This window comes from Anabrus simplex, chromosome 7, assembly GCF_040414725.1.
Source record: "Anabrus simplex isolate iqAnaSimp1 chromosome 7, ASM4041472v1, whole genome shotgun sequence".
Lineage (NCBI taxonomy): Eukaryota > Metazoa > Arthropoda > Insecta > Orthoptera > Tettigoniidae > Anabrus > Anabrus simplex.
This window is the reverse complement of record NC_090271.1, coordinates 176912116-176928512: the sequence shown is the minus strand read 5'-3', so window position 1 is coordinate 176928512 and position 16397 is coordinate 176912116. Positions and strand designations below refer to the sequence as shown.

General features: G+C 40.8%; 1 protein-coding gene across 1 annotated transcript in view; it reads left to right on the top strand.

The window, feature by feature from the left end:
- Positions 1 to 12471: 12471 nt before the first annotated feature.
- The window catches only part of LOC136877440 (UPF0598 protein CG30010), a 38808-nt gene continuing 34882 nt past the window's right edge, over positions 12472 to 16397 (top strand). The window contains exon 1 of the mRNA XM_067151482.2: positions 12472 to 12895. Coding sequence (XP_067007583.2) covers positions 12722 to 12895 — 174 coding nt within the window. The 5' untranslated portion in view covers positions 12472 to 12721. The remainder of the gene's footprint in view (positions 12896 to 16397) is intronic.

Genomic DNA, 16397 nt, shown 5'->3' with positions numbered 1-16397 from the left:
ATATTTGGCAGGACAAAGAGTGTGCTTTCACTGTTTACCTCACGATACTCTATGAGATTGTGAAGCATTTTAATCGATTTATTTGTACACATTTAACACTAACACTACAAGAAGTGGTCCCTATATAATTTAATAAATATGCATTTAGTTGAGAGCACTTTGATATTTTACCACCTGCTAAACATGTCTTTTTTTTTTTTTTTTTTTTTACCAACATCTTATAACTTAACATACACAGTGACATTCATATCGTGGTGAAATTTGGGTAAATGGGTTTTACATATTATCCATCTTTTTGTTTACCCTACTCTACACTTCCTGACTCCTACCGTCAGGATCTTTTAACACTTTTCGATGACAAATATTTTGTCAAATTTTTGGAAAATAATTGGTCATGCATTAGGGAGAAGCTCATTAGGTTTAGGTGGTAGTAACATTGCCGGCCCCGTGGTGTAGGGGTACCGTGCCTGCCTCTTATCCGGAGGCACTGGTTTCGACTCATGGCCAGATCAGGGATATTTACCTGGACCTGAGGGCTGGTTCGAGGTCCACTTATCCTACGTGATTAGAATTGAGGAGCTATCTGACGGTGGGATAGCGGCCTCGGTCTAGAAAGCCAAGAATAACGGCCGAAAGGATTCGTCGTGCTGACCACACGACACCTCGTAATCTGCAGGCTTTCGGACTGAGCAGCGGTCGCTTGGTAGGCCAAGGCTCTTCAAGGGCTGCAGTGCCATGTGGCCCTGTGGTTGATTTGGTGTGACATGTTTTATGCATACGAATGAATCTTTCCCAGGTTCCCAATTATACAGTTTCAAATGAAAAATCCATATTATTGTTTTAATTCCTCATCTGAAGGAAAACTAAACGAGGAAACTAAACCTTTTTTAATGCTATAGTTGTTACGATACATGGAAACGCAACATTTTATGGGGATCTGCAAAGACACGAAACATTTTGTAATAATCCAAATTCAGTCCGTACCTTCACAAATAATAACGTTATTGATTTAATGTCCCACTAACCACTTTTACGGTTTTTGGAGACGCCGGGATGCCGGAATTTTGTCCCGGAGGAGTTCTTTAACGTGTCAGTAAATCTACCGACACGAGGCTGACGTATTTCAGCACCTTCAAATATCACCGTACTGAACTGGACTTAGAAAGCTAGCTCTACAGTCCAAGCTACTCAGCCCTGTTTAGTCTTCACATTATTTTGATAATAGGCTCTACGTATGCTTATTCTATCACTTATCTTATTATATATACTGGAACATATCCATGAGGAATTAAGCGAAACACGAGACGAAGTTATCAACATACACGAATCGATCCCGCGCTTTCACCTTGGCCTCCAATGGACGTTGCCAAACTTACATGACTCCGGCTTGCAACTGTAGTCGGCTATGACCTCACTCATCTGTAAATCCAGACTACACGCACATATACAACTTGTGACAATAAAATCCGGTGAATGAAGTCAGAACGGTCGATCCGGCAACACTGACGACACACAACACTACACCTAGGGCTCTCTAAAGACTAGGTATGCTCGCCCGCCATTATGGTCCTTTCCTGCATTTCGTTGGTAAGGCAGTTGACCGCCCCAGCCTTGTATATCCCTCGGTTTTTACTGTTCACCACGCTAGAAAATAATGCTAAACTAACATACTGTAAAAATACTCATTCTCAGTATTACTCAAACGGTTACTCAACATAAATATTAGTATATTCCGTACATTATTGTGTAATTATAACTCGAGACGGTGATTGTAAAAGCAAAGTCGTTGATAATTTGCCTTTTTTTTTTTTTTTTTTTTTTTTTTGCTATCTGCTTTACGTTGCACCGACACAGATAGGTCTTATGGCGACGATGGGACAGGGAAGGGTTAGGAGTACGAAGGAAACGGCCGTGGCCTTAATTAAGGAACAGCCCCAGCATTTGCCTGGTGTGAAAATTGAAAACCACGGAAAACCATTTTCAGGGCCGCCGACAGTGGGGTTCGAACCTACTATCTCCCGAATACTAGATACTGGCCGCACTTAAGCGACTGCAGCTATCGAGCTCGGTAATTTGCATTTTAATAAACAAACTAGGCATATACTCTCACTGGAGAAATATTAGAAAAAATAGCTTACTAATAAATCGTCTTTTTATTATTATTTACTGATAAGTGGAATAGGTTGTTCGTAAGCTATGCGCCGCGGTACCGTCAAATGAAATGAGGGACACCGTGGTATTGATATAAGCTACTGCCATTCTTAAATCGTGTAGTTCGACGCGATAATCGGTCATTGTCGAAGATACATAAATTATGACAGAAGATGTTGATACCATAAGATCTCAGTCGGTATTTCATACTTGCATGAAATTGATTCTGTCCGCCTCTGTGGTGTAGTGATTAGCTGCCACCCCCGGAGGTCCGGGTTCGATTCCCGGTTCCGCCACGAAATTTGAAATGTGGTATGAGGGCTGGAACGGGGTTCACTCAGCCTCGGGAGGTCAACTGAGTAGAGGTGAGTTCGATTCCCACCTCAGCCATCCTGGAAGTGGTTTTCCGTGGTTTCCCACTTCTCCTCCAGGCGAATGCCGGGATGGTACCTAACTTATGGCCACGGCCGCTTCCTTCCCTCTTCCTTGCCTATCCCTTCCAATCTTCCCATCCCTCCACAAGGCCCCTGTTCAGCATAGCAGGTGAGGCCGCCTGGGCGAGGTACTGGTCTTACTCCCCAGGTGTATCCCCGACCAAGAGTCTGAAGCTCCAGAACACTGGCCTTGAGGCGGTAGAAGTGGGATCCCTCGCTAAGTCCGAGGGAAAAACCGAACCTGGAGGGTAAACAGATGATGATGATGATGATGATGATGATGATGATGATGAAATTGATTCAGCGCTATTTTCAATGTTGTCGAAATAATAAGAAACATTTGCTTCGAACAAAAATGACGGTGAAATGTGATGTACGAAGATAAACACACTCAAGTAACTGGGATTCTTTAAGTTTATTTCTTTCTTCTAAAATTTAGTCCCTTTTATTTACCAGTAAACAAAAAAGGCATCTATGTGTAAAATATACTTAATTTTTAGTGAGTTTTATGCATCTCATCAGCTTACGCAGTTGTAATGAACAGAGGATTTTAGTTTATTCAACCGAACATTCATGAAACAAATGTTATGTTATCTTGTTATAAATTACATTCGGAAAGAAAATAGGAATAGAGTAACTACTTCTATAGCTGAATCTTCTCTCCCAACGTGAAGTTTTTTTCTATTTGCTTTACGTCGCACCGAAACAGATATGTCTTATGGCGACGATGGGATAGGAAAGGCCTAGGAAGTGGAAGGAAGCGGCCGTGGCCTTAAGGAACAGCTCCGGCATTTGCCTGGTGTGAAAATGGGAAACCACGGAAAACCATCTTCAGGGATGCCGACAGTGGGGCTCGAACCCACTATCTCCCGATTACTGGATACTAGCCGCACTTAAGCGACTGCAGTTATCGAACTCGGTACCTGAAGTATTGCACTGATAATCAGTTGCCAGTGACTTGTAAGGGAGTGACTCTCGAGCTGTAGATAATGTTGAAAGTGTTTGACTTTCGCAAGTTAACAGTACTTTTGTTTTACAGAGATCCCTCTGGTTTTAGGAGAAGTAGTATGAATTATTTTCTGTTTTTTTGCAAGTTGCGTTGTCACACCGACACAGATAGGTCTTACAGTGACAATGGGACAGGAAAGGGCTAGGAATGGGAAGGAAGCGGCCGTGGCCTTAATTAAGGTATAGCCCCAGCGTTTGTCTGGTGTAAAAATGGGAAACAACGGAAAACCATTTTCAGGGCTGCCGACAGTAGGGTTCGAACTCACTCTCCCGAATACTGGATACTGGCCGCACTTAAGCGACTGCAGCTATCGAGCTCGGTGTATGATTTCTCAACACGACATACCTTATTAAACTTCAGTGGGTTGCAACATTGGTTAACTTGCTCTGGCAGCACATTTAAAAAGAGAATTATATTTAATATTTTACAAATGTACTGTATCCTTTTATTACAGTATATCTTTTTTTCTTAATCTGCTTACCCTCCAGGGTTGGTTTTTCCCTCGGACTCGGCAAGGGATCCCACCTCTACCACCTCAAGGGGAGTGTCCTGGAGCGTGAGACATTGGATCGGGGGTTACAACTGGGGAGGATGACCAGTACTTCCGCCCAGGCGGCCTCACCTGCTATGCTGAACAAGGGCCTTGTGTGGAATGGAAAGATTGGAAGGGGTAGACAAGGAAGAGGGAAGGAAGCGGCCGTGGCTTTAAGTTAGGTACCTTCCCGTCATTTGCCTGGAGGAGAAGTGGGAAACCACGGAAAACCACTTCCAGGATGGCTGAGGTGGGAATCGAACCTACCTCCACTCCGTTGACCTCCCGAGGTTGAGTGGACTCCATTCCAGCCCTCGTACACTTTTCAAATTTCGTGGCAGAGCCGGGAATCAAACCCGGGCCTCCGGGGGTGGCATACTAACCACTACACCACAGAGGCGGACTATTACAGTATTTACAAAACAATAACATTCCATTCCTTGTTTACATTTTTCTTTTCTTTTCAGAAGCAGTCCCATACATTTTACCTCGTTTCCGTACATTCTTCTTTAAGTCCACAACAGCATAGGATCGAAATTTGAAGAAGTGTCTAACAATTTTTTCTTTTGATTTACAGCACGTTGGAGAATCTGTACTGGTATATTATTTATCATTTAAACTTTTCTCCGTTACAAGTTTGCACCATTTTGCATTATATAATGCTTGTAGTCCCTATAGAAGACCCCACACTTACAAATTAATGACATAACTTCAAAATTTGGTTTCTTCAGACAACCCAAATTTTTAAAAGATACGAATGTTTCAGAGCATGAGTCAGAAAGCTCGTAGTTTAAAACCTGTCTGCATATAGGCCTACCACAGATCTTGGTTTTCAATAATGCATTTGTTGTACTACCACCAACGTTCAACAAATCATTTCTGTCATTTGAAGTTACTTTTGACAAATATTGTAACTGTGGTGTTTGGATGTTGAACTCCTGTTGCCGGACTTTGGGGGCAGAACTGAATATTGAATGATCAATGCGAATGAATTAAGGGGTGTAGTAATGTCAGTGGAAGCTGTATGCAGGTTTAAGTCAGCAGTTGAAATAGAAGGTGTAGCAGAGGCAGTGGAGGCATAATGCACCAGAAGGGAATATAAACAACCTGTATCCTGCAGTAGAGACATTACTACAATTAGGTGCAGAACAACCCACGATTATATATTAAATATCCACACAAATATAGCACTATTCTGTCACTGCACGCGGTAATTAAAGCAATACGTTCGTTCAATGTGACGAAGCGATAGCTCGTAGGAGAAACCAGAAGTTTATCACATGGCCCATTGCGCATGTATGAACCAAAATGGCGGCTAAGCATACCCATCTTATAGAGCCTTAACTACACCAGCGTGGCAGCAGGTTTTGACCACCTGTTCCCAACGTTGTTCAGTTGAGCATCGTGTGTGTGCCGTATAAGACCTGTTTGACACAGTGCCTGTTTAGTGTGTTGGTTCTGAACTGCGAACAGGAGTATGAAGACCAAAAGATCAATGTACAGCTTTTTTTTAAGCTTGGCAAGACACCGAAAGGACGCATGCGATACTGGTACGTGTTTATGAAGACCAAGCACTGTCCTTGAAGCGTGTGTACGAGTGGTTCGCCCGTTTTCGAGGAGGCCGGGAAAGTTTTTCTGACAAACCCCGCAGCGGAAGACCGGCGACCGCCGTCAGTGACGAAAACACTGAGAAGGGGAGGACATTAATCACGAATGATTGACGATTAATTGTGCGCATGATAGCGGAGGTACTGCAGATGAACCGTGAATCCGTGCTACAAATCGTTACCCAGAAGTTCGGGAAGAGGAAAACGTGTTCTCGTCTTGTGCCACATCACTTGACTGACGATCAGATGCAGCACGTTTAAAGGCTTCACAGGATTTTGTCGAAACACCGGATGTGACACCAGATTTCTTGAACTGTATTGTCACTGAGGATAAAACCTGGTGTCTTAGGTACGACCCTGAAACAAAACGGCAAAGCATGGAATGGCGTTCTCCGGGATCCCCTCGTCGGAAAAGGCCAGAGCCGAAAAGTCACACATCAAAACGACTCAAACTCGCTTTGAAAGGAAAGAGATTTGACGATATGCCTGACATCCAACGAAACCTGCCGAGGCTTTTGAACACAATCCCAAAGGAAGCCTTCTTGCAATGTTTCCAGGACATGTATCGCCGAACTCAGCAGTGCATAGTTATGGGAGGGGACTATTTCGACGGACAGTAAGGTCTCTGCCGTGCATTGTTCATCTGTGTTGAGAGTACAGGACTATTCATCGAACTTTATTGTCACAGGTTGTAGATATAGATATATCATTTTATTGTCGTGGAAATATACTGTTGACCTGACCTATTAGTGTTCTGTGGATTCCTTCTTTCTTGGACTTGGCTACTAAATTTTGACCATTAGAATTATTATCTCTACAAAACTTTTCGCATCGTTCTTCATAGATCGGGTATCTCTTATCACAACGAATTGTGGCTCGGTAAACCGCAATGCGAAGCCCAATAAACAAAAGAACTGCCATACAGTGTTTTTGGCTTCGATCATATATCCAAGGTTTTTGTATCAGTTCACACAGTGTCGTGCGAGCATTCAACTGAAGCAGATCGCTGATAGTGTTCGCTGTTCTTGCCTGGTGCTGAACTGTTCGGAGTGTGTGAAGCGACTACGTCCTGTCACTGGCTACCCTTAGATAAGTAATAGAGTGCATAGTTTTAAGGGATGTCTCTAGATAGTGGAGGTGGTGGTTTGGGTAGGCCTCCAGATTCGATTCCGGTATCGAAAGAAAACCTAATACTGGAACAAGTTTCTTTAGAAGGGATGATTGTGGATAAAGATATACCTAATCAAGAAGTTATGGATAGAGACAGAGTTACAACTCCTAACACTAATAATAATTCAGTGTCTCACAATGATAAACCCAACACTTATTCAGACATGCACATAGGGCCGTATATTGTCTATGTCGAATCGGATGATCCTGAAAAAAAATAGGATACCTACACCCGATGGCTTTAGGCAGACTTTTTTATGAACGGCAGATTCCCAACATCAAAGCCATTCATAAAAAGGGCAGAAATCGAATTCAAATTACTTTTAGCACTCGAAAGGATGCCAATCATTTTCTTTCCAACCCGATTCTTGAAGAGAAACGCTTGAAGGCATTTGTACCTTCCTCAAATATCCACAGAGTTGGTCTGGTGCGGGGGGTAGATACAACTATATCAGAGACTGAACTATTAAAGTACATTGATTCACCATACCCAGTGATCAAGGTTCAAAGAATGAATCGCAGATCGTCCAAAGAGGGTAAGACCGAATACATCCCTACCGGTACGGTAAAGGTCATCTTTCAATCTCAACAACTACCAAAGACCGTTTCCATCTTTAATGTCATTCTGGAAGTCCAAGCATTCATTTTTGCACCCCTCATTTGTCGTAAATGCCAACGATATGGCCATCCATCGACAAATTGCAGAGCTAGGGAACCTCGCTGCGGGAAATGTGCATTAACTCATAACACCCAGGAGTGTACACAGACATTGGTGAAATGCATCCATTGTGACGGAAATCATCCGGCAGGGGATGAAAGGTGTACCGAACATCAGAGACAGAAGGAAATTAAACGGATCATGAGTGTTGAGAATAAGTCTTTCTTGGAAGTAAAAAATTATTTTGCTCCTTTGGAACAGGATTTTAATCCTTTAACATTACCGCAACATTTCCCCTCGTTGGTACCTTCTTCTAGTACGTCTGACACATTAACCCCTCGTAAAAGGAAGTTTTCTGCTATTGTAACTAGCCCACCCCGAAAACCATGTAGACCAGGTTTCGATAGAAGTAACTACATGAATTTGATAAGGGACCCTTCACGAGACCAACAATCGATTCCGGCAATCAGATCTCAGTTACTTTCTAACTCTGGGAATGTACCCCAAATTCATAGTTCTACTAGTACAGACCAAGTCCGTTCTGGGAACTGTGTTCCTGAGGCTTCTGTCTCTAAGAAGGGTGAATCTTCTAATGTACGCATTCAGTCTGAGGGGAAATTTCAAGAATTATCGAAAAAATTTGACTTCATAATGAATCAAATGGGACAAGATGTTCAGTGGCGTCATTTACTTAAAGTTTTACACGATGAAGTTATTACTCTATTAACACATCATAAAAAATGAGAATTTTGCAGTGGAACTGTCGGAGTATTTTAAACAAGAAACACGAGTTAATTCAGATTATACAAGTTTTTGATCCACAAATCGTTATCCTTAGTGAAACATGGCTCAAACGAAACTATCACTTCCGAGTCACTGGTTTCAATGTCATACGTTTAGATGGTTATGTTGCGCATGGTGTGTGTATCCTTATTAAAAATAGTATCGATTTCCAAGTCAGAGAGATCAAATACGACATTCCCAATGTTCAAACAATCGCAATTACTATCAATAATTTAACCGTAGTTTCCTTATATTGTCCTCCTAAAATTAGACCGACATATGACCAATGGAGGAATTTCTTCGCACAATTCCACACGTCCACTATTATTGGGGGCGATTACAATGCCCATAATCCAATTTGGGGAAGTGTTTCTTGCTGCAAAAAAGGCCGGGATATCGAGAACATCATAAATAAATCCCCTCTTACAATTTTGAATGATGGATCACCAACAAGGATCACTGCGCCCAATACTAATCCCAGTGCTGTCGATCTGACTATTGCAACTATTGATTTGGCTCATAAGCTTTTGTGGCAAACAGGGAATGATACCCACCAAAGTGATCATTTTCCTATTTTTATTACTATCACATCAACCGAGCTCCGAAAGCCACAAAAATTTCCGAAGAGTGTACGACAAATGAAACATATGGATACTTCCTTATTTCAAAGGTATATTCAGGATAACTTGTCCCTTGTCGATGACGAAGGGAATAATGATCAATACCAGACATTACTAAATATTATAACGCTGTATTTAGACACGTACCATCCACCTGAAATGAAATACTCGTCTCAATATTCCCCACACGTTCGATGGTGGGATGAAGAATGTTCGGCATGTGTACAGCGTCGAAAAAATGCTTTAAGGAAATTCCGGCATGACGGGACAATGGCGTCTTATCTTCAATACAAGAAAATAGCCGCCCAGATCCAAAAATTATTCAATGAGAAACGCCGATTGGCTTGGAAAATGTTCACAACTTCATTAAATAGGCAAACTCCTCTTCAAGACGTCTGGTCTGCAATTAGAAATTTATGCAACTCCAACCGCAATAATCCACCCCATAACGACTGGGATAGTACGACTCTCCTTCAATTTTATCAAACTCTAACTCCTGATTATGTCGTACCTCAGCTCCAATATCCGCTAACTGGTATTACGCATAAATTTCAAACCTTGCTGCGACCTATCATCCCATCGGAATTCGATGTTGCTTTATATCATACGAAAACCACTTCCCCAGGAATGGATTATATATCCTATCATATGCTTAAAAGTTTACCCCCACAAGCTAAGAATATCCTCCTTCACAAATTTGAATATATCTTGGAATTTGGTACTATACCTATGGAGTGGAACTATTTCGTATTAGTACCTATCAAGAAACCTGGTAAACCGAAATATGATCCAACTAGTTACAGAGGAATTTGTCTAAGTTCTTGTATTCGGAAACTGTTTCAAAAGATCTTACTCAACAGAATAATGTGGGCTCTCGAATATTATGAATTACTACCGAAGTACCAGTTTGCATTCCTCAAAGACCGCAGCACGACAGATGCTTTGAATATCTTATTAGTCGATATATTGTTAGCAAAATCCAGAAAACAACACGTTATGGCTGCCTTTTTAGATATTAAAGGTGCTTATGACAATGTTCATATTCCCATCCTACTCCAGAAGCTACGTACTATGGATTTTCCTTCCACGTTGCTTAATATCTTAGGACAATTATATACGTATCGACGCGTAAGTCTCCCTCAAATCGCTCATCAAAGCAATTGCCGCTCTGTATCCGTTGGGCTTCCACAAGGGGACATTTTAAGTCCGATTATGTATATGTTGTATACTGCGGATCTTGAAAAGGAAATTGTAAAAACGGCTCGGATACTGCAATATGCCGATGATATAGTAATCTACTGCACTCAAAATACCATAGAAGAATGTCGTCTTACTCTAGAGAAGACTTTAGAATTCCTGCAGACGTGGATGATACAAAATGGTTTAGAGATAGCACCGGCAAAAAGTTCAATTCTCATATTTACCCACAAACGTATATATGATAAGTCTCCCATTAGATGCGGTGAACAGGAAATCTCCGTCAAAGAAACCGTTAAGTATCTAGGGGTAACGATTGATAATAAACTATCGTGGAAAAATCATATTACAGAGATCTGTCGCAAAACGGAACAAAAGCTACATGTATTAAGATCCTTAACGAACAGAACCTGGGGAGCTGACCCAGCTATCCTGTTAACTGTATATAAAAACATTATCAGGTCTGTTTTTGACTATGGTAGTCAGTTTATAGATATGGCTTCATTGGATCAAAAACAGCGATTAGACAAAATACAGTACAAAGCTGCTCGACTGATTACAGGTTCAATGAATTCGACTCCTACAAATGCTTTACTAGCTGAAATTACCGAACCACCGTTACATTTACGACGCAAACATGTCGCTACTAAATATCTTCTCAAGAAAATGGCCCGATATCATCATCCGATTCTTCCCAAGCTGCAGTTATTATCTGAATATTTTGGAAATGGACCTGTAGTACAACACAAATATCCGGCACTCCTGTGGGCTTATGTTCAGTTTATATATTTACGACCTCAGGTTGTTCAAACAAGAACGCACCCTAAGTACTCTATCATGTTTCCTGCGACTATACAGTTACCTAATATCATCCGTACAAAATTCGATGATTCCAGTATCTCCGAGAATTTAAACAGACTGATAGCAACTAAGTCATTCAAAATTATTATAGATCAATATAATCAATACATTCCATTTCATACTGACGGATCAAAACATCAAGACACATCCGACGTAGGAGCTGCTTTTTATTCCCCTCTGCTGCAATTATCTAAACAATTCATCTTACCCCAATACGCATCCATCTACACAGCTGAAATATTTGCAGTTCGTCAAGTGTTACTATATATTAAACATTCTACGATCCAAAAGGCCCTCATCTGTACAGATTCTCTCAGTGTTCTTCAAGCATTAGAAAATCCTACAAAGGCGGACAATTGGTATATAGAAAATCTACGACAACTCTTGTATGATCTAACTATAATAAATCGTTCCGTATTATTTACATGGGTGCCAGGACATTCTGGCATAACAGGCAATGTCATGGCCGATAAGCTGGCCAATGAGGCAGCTGATGGACGAGGACTACGCTACCATATTGCACTCCCACACAATGATGTATGGACAATTTGTCAGAAATTTCTCCGAGAAAAGTGGAACGAACATTGGCGTCAATCTGCACAATTTAAAGGTACACATTTCTACAATATTCAAAATAACATTGCTATTAAACCATGGTTCGCAAAAGGCAAGTACACTCGACGTCATATCACTACTCTAGTCAGACTTCGCTTGAATCATGCCTGTACACCGGAACATCTGTATCGTTTAAAGATTAAGGAAAACAACTTGTGTAATTGTGGTCACTATGTCGGCACTATAAATCATATTTTGTTTCAATGTGAGAAATATCCCCGACAGCAACAACATCTCATTTCCACTTTACTATCACTCGGATTTCAACTTCCTCTCACTATTTCTTGTTTAGTATACCATCCGACAGTTCGCTTAGCTGAGTTACTGACTAACTTTTTTCACGCATGTAATATCCTGCTTTAATCTGTACGATCCTGCCTCCCTTATTTGTGATCTGGTCATGTATGTCTATAGTAGTAAATCGCCGTGATAGATCACACTGGCGTGAAGATGTAGAACCCTGTGTCCCCGTGCTAAATCCCTGCAACCTAACACATGTCAACTTGTTCTGTTGTACATATCTGTAGTATTAGACGCCTCAACTATTCCTCATGTCTCTTTCCTACACAACCTCTCTCAATACACTAGTGTGTACTTCCGTTTCCCACTACCCTCAAATCTATCCCTTTTTGTAACAGACACTTTGATTGGTGAAGTTTTAAACAACCCAGTGACTGGACGTAGTGCGCTGCGCAGAGTCCAAGAACAAACAAAGAAGAAGAAGAAGAAGAAGAAGAAGTATCAGTTCACACTTCACATGACGGTCCGGGGTAAATTCAGTAATCATCTGGGAATTTTTATCTGCTTTTATTGGTGTCCCTGAAAATATCCTTGTAAATTTTCGAATGACTCAAGTCAAAGCAAGAAATAATCAAATTCTAAGGTCAAGGCCTAATTTTAAGCTGTTAATTTGAATATTCATTCCTCGTATTCCTTCCAAATTTAATTCAAAGTTTTATTTTTAGCCATTCGAAAATATTTCTTGTGAGTCAGGTGTCTTGGCATTGGAGGTTGACATTTCAACAGCTGATAACGACGTTTTGATTGTATACAGTATCAACGACTAACAAGACGATCATTTATCATGAAACTAAGCACGCTGAAGATACTACAGTCCTGTGGTCCAAAATTTGTAAATATTGCCAAGACAAGTTTTAGCGGTGTAAATCGACAAACAAGACTGATCTGTTATATGCAGGGTCAGTCTCCAGAAGAAGGAGTTAGAGAATACTTCTATTTTATTGATCACCAGGGAATGGTAGGAATATGACGTGTTTTATTTTTAAATGCTTGTACCTAGTACTGAAATCCTAATGGATTCTTTCATGATTTGAATAATTAACCTCACTTAATGTCCATCTAAGTGATACTTGTCTCTTGTGTTTTGTATCAATTCATAAGAAATACAGGTATGGTTTTAATGAAGATATTATACTTCTTAGAAAAAATATCCACGTAAGAAATACAGAAATGGTTTTTAATGAGCACATCGTATTTCTTAGCAACAGTGTCTATCACAACAGGCCTGTTGTAATCTAAAAGGTTAATCTTAGTATCTTGCTTTGTAGGTTGTACGTTGCAATTAAATACATGTGATCGAAGGATTCATAATGGGGTGTTACTGTAGACTGAGTACTAATATAAGGATCCTCATCATCACTCTTAATGGTGAGAGGAAGACGGTAATTTTAAGCCATTTTATGTATGCTACTAGAAGTAATTTCACCTATCTATCCAGATATTTTCATTGATCAATATTTCAGACAAGGCATTCACGAGTATTTTGGAAAGGATGGTGCTATCAGTGATGGAGATTATATTGGGTGAAAACAAATATGGTTTCAGACCACAGAGGAGCTGCCGGCACCATATTTTCAGTATGCATCAAGTGATTAAAAACTATTATGAGAGGAATAGACAGTTATATTTCATAGATCTGCAGAAGGCATATGACAGAGAAAACCAATGGAGAGGATGTTAGCCATAATGAAGGATTAGGGGTACGTTATCACAGGCCATAAAAGACCTTGGTGTTGACAACACAGATGCTGTAAGAATTGAATCATGTGAGTTGGCTGTGCAGTTAGGGCCACGCAGCTGTGAGCTTGCATCCGGAAAATAGTGAGTTTGAACCCCACTGTCGGCAGCCCTGAATATGGTTTTCTGTGATTTTCCATTTTCACACCAGGCAAGTGCTGGGGCTGTACCTTATTTAAGGCCACGGCTGCTTCCTTCCCACTTATAGGCCTTTCCTCTCCCATTGTTGCCATGAGACCCATCTGTGTCAGTGTGACGTAAAGCAAATTGCATTCCATAAGATTTGATGGCAGTATGATTTCTTTGTTTATAGTAGTTAGAAGGGTTTGACAAGACTGTAATCCTTCACCTTTATTTTTCCTAATATCGTACATTGATCATATACTAAGCTCCCTCTGTAGATCAGAGGAAGTGCCATTGTTAGGATACCAAGATGATAAGTTCAAACACAGCAGAGGTAGTCTGAATTTTGAAGGGTGGAAAAAGATTCTGGTGATATTTTGGTGCTTGGTGGACAAAATTCATTAAAACTCAGCCAAGTGAGATCTGGTTTACTTTGCCATCTGGTAGAGTAAAATGGAATATTGAAATTAATGCACAGGCAGCCTATATGGCACAAGATAGAAATACCTGTGTATAGAAGCTGAGTTGTTGTTATTATTAATATTATTATTATTATGGATTATTTATTGAAAGCTTTAAAATGGGAGGGACATAGTAGCTGCTTGGCCTAGGTCTGTCACGACTTGTTCTGTGCTGAAAGCGTCCAATCTAATATCTTGGTATGACAAGAAGATTAGCATTTCCTAAACTAAAGTGATGTCAGTAAGGAAGAAACCTAACAGGACTGAATGTTGGGTAGAGAATATGAACCTATTTTAGTGATCTTGCAGTTGTGATCAACAGTATTCTGTAAGAACGAAGTTGGCTCCCAGGACAAAAATGTCTCTTCATCAGTCTGTCTTCAGACATACTTTAGTCTACAGGAGTGGTAGGTTGGTTGGACTCGGGATATCTTGTTCATAATAAATATGAAAGAAGCAAGAGTGATTGCTGGTGCAAAAAGGTGGTAACTACTACAGGTAACCTAGTTGTATTGAGGATATAAAGGCCAAATTAGGAATAAATGTGATGGATGTATAAGTTGGCTTTGGTGGTGGGGTCGTGTGATGCGAATTGAGGAGGATAGGTTACTTAGGAAAATATTAGGTTAGACTTTGGAGGATAAGAATAGTAAATGGAGACGAAATGGATGATACTTAGATTTGATTTTGAATGAGAAGTGTGGATTTAAACAAAGCCATGTCCGACTCGGCTGAATGGTCAGCATACTGGCCTTCGGTTCAGAGGGTCCCGGGTTCGATTCCCGGCCGGGTCGGGGATTTTAACCTTCATTGGTTAATTCCAATGGCCCGGGGGCTGGGTGTCTATGCTGTCCCCAACATCCCTGCAACTCACACTCCACACATAACTCTATCCTCCACCACAATAATACGCAGCTACCTACACATGGCAGATGCTGCCCACCCTCATCGGAGGGTCTGCCTTACAAGGGCTACACTCGGCTAGAAATAGGCACACAAAATTAATTTAAAACAAAGCCATGAAGCTAGTTGCAAATAGAGGATTGTGTTGCCCTTTGTTAATTTGCAGAGGCTTGCAGACTGAATGCTGAAAGGCATAACAGTCTATAATGAAGATAGTGTATGTATGTGTGAATTAATGCTGGGGAAATAGTTCTGTTGATGGAATAACTACAGTCTGATTCATAGTTTAAAGTCGTGCTTAACTTAGAGAAGGAATTTGTCTTATGAAACTGGCTATGAACACTGTAGAGGAGACACTTTGTGTGTTTTTTTTTTTTTTCTGCCAGGAGAGTCAGAGGACATGTTTGGCTCACCTGGTGCAGATCTTTCTGTTTGATGCTCATGGGTGCCCTGCACATGTGGGTGTAATAATAATAATAATAATAATAATAATAATAATAATAATAATAATGATGATGATGTTTGTTGTTTAAAGGGGCCTAACGTCTAGGTAATTGGCCCCTTGTGGGTGTGAGATGATGACGGTAATCACTTAGGGAGAGGATGAATGAAACCCAGTGTCGGCACATAGCCTACTCCTGCCATATAACATCAAAAGATCTCCTCAAGGCTTAACATCTCCACCGGACAGACAATCATTATCAACAGTACCATATGCCCTCATTCCATATGAACACTGCAGAGAGGTTTGGAATGGAATCCAGGCTTTTAGCAAGCAATCAGTGATTATAAATTCTATACTATGACATCTCCTATCCTACTGATAGTGACTTATTTTTTTCCACCAGCAGGACTCAAACGGGCTAACTGAGGTATCAGACCATATCTATTTGGCACCTTAACTATTGTGGCCACCAGGTGGGCATCGATTATGGTTCCTTAGATGTATACTTACCAAGTACATGGTGCTGATGATCAAGATCTCCCAAGCCTAATAGCTTTGGCTTTCATGGCGGGCGTCACAATGAATGCAGAATAAATTTTTTGGGCTTGTAGGCTATAGTGGATTTGTTGTCCTTTTGATCACTACTGACATTCAGAGAGAGCAAGCCTTTGAAAGGGATGGGCAAAGTCTGCAATGAAAAATTGGAAACCAATTGGACCCTGGCCTACAAGCCAGTAAAATATCATCTGTATTAGTGTTCCAAGCTCCTTACATGAAGCAACAACAACACA